Below are 7,451 nucleotides of genomic sequence, written 5' to 3'. Positions count from 1 at the left end.
ATCGGGCGTTGCAGCTGGTCTGCGCCCGGTTGATCGGTCATTCTCGGACAGTGTAGATCTGCAAGCAGGGCAGAGACGAGAGTCACAACGAGTGAGTGAGAAAGCAAGCCGAGCGAGTGGGGGAGGGAGGGAGGTGAAAGCAGATGCATTTGTTGTGGTCGATGGCGCTGCCCGCACAAGAGACGCGCAGAATCGAGTCACGGTAGAGCAGATGCAGAGGTGTCACGAGTGTGCAGCGTCGATCGGGGACTGGCTCAGAGGGTCTCGCGGCAGCCACGGCAGAAGCAGCAGCCAGTGGAAGGGAAAGAAAGGGCAATGGGAGAGTCACTCACACCGCTGCACCCACCTCCCGCCTGCCCACACACCCATACGCCCTGTCTGACAGGCATCACTCTTTCGCTCCGACAGAGTCCCCCGTCTGTTGTCCTGCACTCGATGCGGCTGGAACGTAACGTTTTACGCTACAAACCAAAAAAAAAAAAATTAAAAAATCATAAAAATAAAAAATAAAAATAAAAATAAAAAATAAAAAATAAGCGCAGGACGGTCAAAAAGGCAGCTCCAACCGAGCCCAGCAAGAGCGCGGGGGGGGGGCGCGGACGACCAGCGAAGGAGCATGGTGGGAGTGAGTAGTAAGGGTGTGTGTGGTCGAATGGGCAGGCTGGTGTGTGCGAAAAGGTGGGGGGGGGAGAGAAGCATGGCAGCGGATTTGGGATTGCGCACCGAGATAAACGGCAGCCCTCCAAAAAGAAGGTTGTGGGAGAGGCGAGTGGCTGAACAACGCCCCCACTTGACCAAAAAACGATGAATGAGAACGGTGAACCGGGAAAAGTCATCCCCCTTCTGATAGCACCCGAACGAAACGGAAGACAGAAAGAAAAAAAAAAAAAAAAAAAAAAGGCCCCTTCTCTCGCCAAAAAACAAGTCTCCCTCTCCGACCGCCCGCCGCCGCTTCCTGTGCGACAACCCCGGCTGCCGATCGGTGTTTGGGTGTGGTGGAGGGTCTGTGCAGCTGGTTGCGTCAACGGAGTCGATGCAGAAGGAGCGACACCCCGACTTTTCAGCCAGACCCCGCGTCTTCGAATCCACACCCAAAAATCCACAAGACAACGAAACGATTTTTGTGTGGTACCAACCGAAAAAAATTGAAAACTGAATCAGCGGGAGAAGAAAGGGGGAGTGGAAGTCTCAGATGGAAGTCTCAGATGGAAGTCTCAGATGGAAGTCTCAGATGCAAAAACTACAGCATGATTGTCAATGGAAGTGGAGGGGGTGGAGGTGAACAACTCAAACCCAAACCCCGCCACTCTCTGCAGTTTCACAGCAAACCAACACCCAACATCCACGATCGCCTGAGCCTCGTGCTTCTCCCGTTCCCTTCGTTTGATTTTCACAAATCCATAACCATCTCTGAGATTCTGCCTCACTCCTTTGTTTCTTTCTTTTTTTTCTTTTTCTTCTTTTTCTTCTTTTTTTTTTTTCGATGCAGACGAGGCTGGCGCTGGCGCTCGTCGCGCTGCTCTGTCTCTGCAGCACCGTGTCGCTGGCAGTCGACCGCAACAACTTTAAGAAATGCGATCAGTCCTCGTTCTGCGCGTATGTGTGACACCACTCGCATGACCCCCTCCCCCTCTGGGCTGTCAACGGTGGAGAGAGATCTCAAGCTTCTCTAGCTCCTCCCGTCCACTCACTCACTCGCTCGACTTGCTCACGCCAAAACCATACCCCGCCTCACAAAACCATACCCCGCCTCACTTTTTTGTTGTGTGCCAATTTTCTGCTGTGCACCGCAGACGCAATCGCAACTTGGAGCCGGGCAACTCGCACTTTACCGTCGTTTCGAGCTCGGTCGCGTTCAAGGACGGCCAGCTGACGGCAGACATCCTCAACACCCGCGACAACGTCGTCCTGACGCTGCAGGTGTCTGGCATTGCAAACTCCATCTTCCGCGTCAAGGTCAACGAGAAGGCGCCCCGCAAGCCCCGCTACGAGGTCAAGGACGTCCTGCTCGAGCTTCGCGAGACCCCCTTGGAGCAGGATGCTGCTGCAGCCCAGGGCGCGAACGTGATTACCATCCGTCAAGGCAAGCACGCTGCAGTCCTGACGTTGGCCCCGTTCCGTCTTGATGTCGTGACTGACGATCGTGTCATTGTGACCCTGAACGGCCGCGGATTGATGAACTTTGAGCATTTGCGTGACCGGTAAGCGTTTTTCTTGGTTGTTGTTGTTGTTGTTGTTGGAGTAGTTGAGGAGAGGCGGGAGGAAGAGGACAAATGCTGTTACAGCAGTGGATGGTGTTTGGCGGGACTTGTGTGATCGTTTTGTGATCACCCTGCATGATTTGTCGCCAAACTTGCTCACTGTTGCCTCTGTTCCCCGCGCGCCGCCCCCCCCCGGACACTCAAACCGCCAAAATCAGCACTGAAAACGAACAGGCCGGTGCCTGGGAGGAAACCTTCAAGACGTGGACAGACTCCAAGCCGAACGGCCCCGAGTCGATTGGTCTTGACATTTCCTTCCCCGGCGTCAAGCATGTGTTTGGCATTCCCGAGCACGCTTCGCCCACGGCGCTCAAGCCCACCAAGGGCGACGGCATCTCGTCGGACCCCTATCGCCTGTTCAATCTCGACGTGTTCGAGTACGAGCTGGACAACCCGATGGCGCTGTACGGAAGCATCCCGTTTATGGTGGCCCATGCCGCTACACACTCGACTGGTGTCTTTTGGATGAATGCCGCAGAGACGTGGATTGACGTCAGCAACGCCCAGGGCCCTGTCGGCCAGGACGCGACTGGCACGCTCGGCCGTCTCGCCAACCTCGTCAAGTCTGGCCTCAAGTCGGACTCGAGCGAGCCCCGCGTGGACACGCATTGGATTTCGGAAGCCGGCATCATTGACTTGTTCATCCTGACTGGACCCCGCGTCCCGTCCATCTTCCGTCAGTACTCGCAGCTGACGGGCGTGCCCGCGCTCCCGCCAATGTTCTCGATTGCCTACCACCAATGCCGCTGGAACTACAACGACGAGGATGACGTGGCGAACGTGGATGCCGGCTTTGATGCCAACGACATTCCGTACGACGTGCTCTGGCTCGACATTGAGCACACGGACGGCAAAAAGTACCTGACCTGGGACGCGAAAAAGTTCCCCGACTCCAAGCGCATGCAAGATCGCCTTGCCAGCAAGGGCCACAAGATGGTCACCATCGTTGATCCGCACATCAAGCGCGAGGCAAACTACTGGGTGCACTCGGAAGCTGAGGAACAGGGCCTGTACGTCAAGAAGGCCGACGGCACGTCCGACTACGAGGGCTGGTGCTGGCCCGGCTCGTCGTCCTGGATTGACTTTTTGCGCCCCTCCAACCGCAACTGGTGGTCTGACCTGTTCTCCGAGGACAGGTACGTTGGCTCCACCAAAAACCTCTTCATCTGGAACGACATGAACGAGCCCTCCGTGTTCAACGGACCCGAAATTACCATCACCAAGGACGCCATCCACCACGGCGGCTGGGAAAACCGTCATGTCCACAACCAGTATGGCTTTTACCAGCAAATGGCCACGGCGGACGGTTTGTCGCGTCGCACTGGCTACACTGAGCGTCCGTTCGTCCTGACGCGCGCCTTCTTTGCCGGCTCCCAACGCTATGGCGCGATTTGGACTGGCGACAACACTGCCACCTGGGACCATCTCATCTACTCGACCAAGATGCTCCTGACCATGAATCTTGCCGGTCTGCCGTTTGCTGGCGGTGAGTTTCTATTTGTTTTTGTTTTGTGCATTCTGCAAATTTTGTGTCTTGTCTTCTCTTTTCACGAAAGTGCAGCTTGTGAAATTGTTGCTGCCGTGTTTGTTTGATACTCGCACTCACCCCCTCTGTTCCCGATTCTTATCACTATGTACAGCGGATGTCGGTGGCTTCTTTGGAAACCCCGACGCGGAGCTTCTTACCCGTTGGTACCAAGTGGGCGCGTTCCAGCCCTTCTTCCGCGGACACGCTCACATTGACACCAAGCGCCGTGAGCCTTGGCTGTTCGGCGAGGCCGTCATGACCAACATTCGCACTGCCATCCGCGCCCGCTATTCGTTCCTGCCGTACTGGTACACGCTGTTCCACAACGCTGCCGTGAAGGGCATGCCCATCATGCGGTATGCACATTATGGGACTTTGCGTTGTTTTTTGTCGGGCGTTCGTTCCGATTTTGAGTGCTTTGCTTTGGCAACAATTCGGCGTCGCTCATCTTTCTCCCATTGCTGTCGACTGCTTTTACCGACAGGCCACTATGGATGGAATACCCCTCGGACGAGAGCACGTTTGCCATGGACGATCAGTTCCTGGTCGGCCGTGACATCCTCGTCAAGCCCGTCACCAGCGCCGGCGCCACAACCGTCAACGTGTACTTCCCTGGCGATCAGCCGTGGTACAACGTGGAGACCGGCACCCGTCACAGTGCCCCTGCCACCCAGACCATTCCGGCCCCGCTCGAACGGCTGCCCGTCTTCCAACGCGGTGGCTCCATTGTGCCGCGCAAGATGCGTGTTCGCCGCAGCACTGCTTTGATGACCGCTGATCCCTTCACCCTCTACGTTGCCCTGGATCAATCGGTATGAGCCAGCGAGTCTGAAAGTTTGTGCTCTTTTGCGTTTTCTGCAGCGTCAACCCCGCTCACTTTTTTTCAACTGTCTCCTGCTTGCTTTGGCGTTTCATTATTGTTTGGTTTTGATTAGAAATCGGCGTCGGGCACCCTGTACTTGGACGACGGCCACTCGTTCTCCTACACGGAAGGTGCCTACCTCTTCCGTCAGTTCACGTTCGCCAACCAGGTGCTCACTTCGACGGCCGGTGTCACTGGCGGCGTTGCCTCCAGGCCCGACCTGCACAAGACCTCCGAGTGGGTCGAGCGTGTTGTTGTCTACGGCTACCGAAGCCAACCGACCTCCGTCACATTCCAGGAAGGCAAGGAAGCGCCCCGCAGCCTCAACTTTGTGTTTGACGCTGCTCTGTCGCAACTCACCATCAAGAAGCCCGGTGTCAACATTGCCCATGACTGGACAATCACCATTGCATGAGCGTGCTGTGGCGTTTTGAGTCTTTTGTTATTTTTTTGGTGTTGTTGTTGTTGTTGTTGTTGGCGTCGTTGGCGTCATCGTCGTCTCTGCTGCTTTGTTTCTGTTACCCAAATCCCACAATGAAATGTTGTGCCTACATACAATGGAAATACAAAGAGGTCAAGAACGTGTCAAGGATTTTTTGGGGGGAATTTTGTCATTTTGTATTTTCACAAGGTTGGGTGTTGCATCGACTGGAGAGAGCACAGGCCAAGTCGAAAACAACACCAGACGAAGCACTCTAAGAATTTTAGTTGGTCGGGGGGAGGGACTTGGTGGGGCCAGTCGGGGTGACGTAGGCAGCGGTGATGCCACCATCGACGGTCATGGAGCTGCCGGTAATGTAGCTGCTCTCGTCCGAGGCAAGGAAAAGGGCGGCCTGAGCAATCTCAGCAGCCTCACCTAAAGACAGGCAGAAGAACAGTGAAGGACCAAAAAGTGAGTGTCAAGTCTCAATGCACAAAAAAAACACGCACACCCAAAAACCACCTCTCACCAAAGCGACCCATGGGGACGTGGACGAGGCGGCGCTCCTTCTTCTCCTCAGTGTTGAGGAAGTCCATGAGCAGAGGGGTGCGGAGAGGGCCGGGGCAGATCGAGTTGCAGCGAATGTTCTCGCGAGCGTGGATCACGGCAATCTCGCGGCTGAGAGCGAGGACGCCACCCTTGGAAGCAGTGTCTGTCAGGAGGCACACACAAAACGAGAAACAAAAAAACATGTGAGCGCTACACAAGCTCGGCAAGAATGGAGAATGGAGAAGGAAACCAGACTTACAAGCAACCTGGGGAGTGGCAGCGCCGAGAAGACCGACGAACGAGGCAGTGTTGATGATGCTGCCACCGCCAGCGCGACGCATGGCGGGGATGGCGTACTTGATGCCAAGCCACACACCCTTGAGGTTGATGTTCATGGTGAGGTCCCAGATGGCCTCGTCAGTGCCGGTGGCGTCGTCGTCCTTGGGGTGCATGATGCCAGCGTTGTTGAAGATGATGTTGAGCTTGGCTGTTTTTTTTTTTGTGTGTGTGTGTGTGTGTGTGTTGAAAGATCACACGACAACAAAACCAAAACCACAGCAAATCGAGTGAGTCACAGTGATCACCATTACAACATGATTCAACACTCAACAAGCTCAACCAAGAAAAAAAAAACGCCCAAGACCAGATGTCACAAAATGTCCTTGTTTTCGTTGTGCGGTTTCACGTGTCCACAGTTGTGTCCGTCCAGAAAGCCGCCCCCATCATCAACTCAACGAGCACAACGCAAACCAAACATGCAATGAAAAGCGCGTACAGAACTTCTCCTCGGCAACCTTGACCATGTTCTCGCAGTCGGCAGCCTTCGAAACGTCGGAATGGACGTAGACGGCAGCGCCGGGGTGAACCTTGTTGATCATCTCGACGGTCTCGTTGCCGGCAGCGTCGTTGACGTCAGCAGCGACGACCTTGGCGCCCTCGTTGGCGAAGCGGATGGCAGCCTCACGGCCGATGCCGCTGCGAGGAAGAGAACGAGGCGAGGCGAGGGATGGAAAAAAAAAGTGCGAAAAGTGAGCGCGACCGATTCACACAGAGCCACACGCAACGCGCAACAATAGCAACGCTGTCTGAATGAAACAAGAAGAACAAGAACAAGAACAAGAACAAGAAGAAGAACGACGAGCAACATCGGAAGAACGAACGCAGCGAACAAAGACGTAGAAACCAGCAAAAAAAAAAAAAAAAACCGGGATCCTCTAATTTTGTTTTTGAGCGAGGTGAAGTGTGGACGAAGCAACGCTGGGATTGTTGCATCTGAGGCATTGAGCATCGTCAACTCAGCCATCATTCATCATCAATCATCAATCATCAATCATCAATCATCGTCAAATCATCATCAATGCAGGCGCTGTGTTGACTGACGATGGGCAAAAACAATAAGCCGGCACACAAAAAAAAAAAAAAAAAAAATTGGGCACGAGGGTCACAACGCAACTGTTCCACATCCACATGCACATCCACATGCACCCACTCACTCACTCATTCACAGCACTCACAGCACTCAAATTCAATACTCATGCGCAACGGGGCGACGGTAACGCCAACGACGCAATCGCTTTGGCAAGAACGGCAAAAGTCCCAACAAAAACAACAAAACGGCTTCTCTCGCTCTCTCTCTTGGCAATCGACCTCAACCCTCGTCAACAAAGAACGAAAACACCAACAACAAGCAACATCAAACAACAAAGATGAGCTGCATTACCCGCCAGCGCCAGTGATGATTGCGACCTTGCCGTTCAGACGGGGCATTGTGATGTATGGATGGAGATTGTCAAAGTGAAAATTTCAAAGACTGAACAGCAAAGCAACAGT

The 7,451-nt window shown here is 54.2% G+C and overlaps 2 protein-coding genes across 2 annotated transcripts; one reads left to right on the top strand and one right to left on the bottom strand.

Moving 5' to 3' along the window:
* The first annotated feature begins 1,439 nt into the window (after positions 1–1,439).
* Positions 1,440–5,236, top strand: CAOG_00308 (neutral alpha-glucosidase AB). Its single transcript, XM_004365122.2, has 6 exons — positions 1,440–1,596; positions 1,794–2,201; positions 2,420–3,747; positions 3,902–4,145; positions 4,274–4,601; positions 4,725–5,236. Exons 1-6 carry the CDS (start codon positions 1,484–1,486, stop codon positions 5,064–5,066), a joined length of 2,763 nt encoding a protein of 920 aa, XP_004365179.2. The 5' UTR covers positions 1,440–1,483; the 3' UTR covers positions 5,067–5,236.
* On the bottom strand, positions 5,236–7,424 carry CAOG_00307 (short-chain dehydrogenase/reductase SDR). Its single transcript, XM_004365121.2, has 5 exons — positions 7,342–7,424; positions 6,397–6,596; positions 5,881–6,108; positions 5,602–5,784; positions 5,236–5,507 (listed from the first exon to the last, which is right to left on the bottom strand). The coding sequence occupies exons 1-5, from the start codon at positions 7,386–7,388 to the stop codon at positions 5,356–5,358; spliced, it is 810 nt and encodes a 269-aa protein (XP_004365178.1). The 5' UTR covers positions 7,389–7,424; the 3' UTR covers positions 5,236–5,355.
* Positions 7,425–7,451: the final 27 nt, after the last annotated feature.

This window comes from Capsaspora owczarzaki, assembly GCF_000151315.2.
Source record: "Capsaspora owczarzaki ATCC 30864 unplaced genomic scaffold supercont2.1, whole genome shotgun sequence".
NCBI lineage: Eukaryota > Filasterea > Ministeriida > Capsasporidae > Capsaspora > Capsaspora owczarzaki.
The sequence above is the reverse complement of the archived record's forward strand: the minus strand, read 5'-3'. Positions and strand labels throughout refer to the sequence as shown.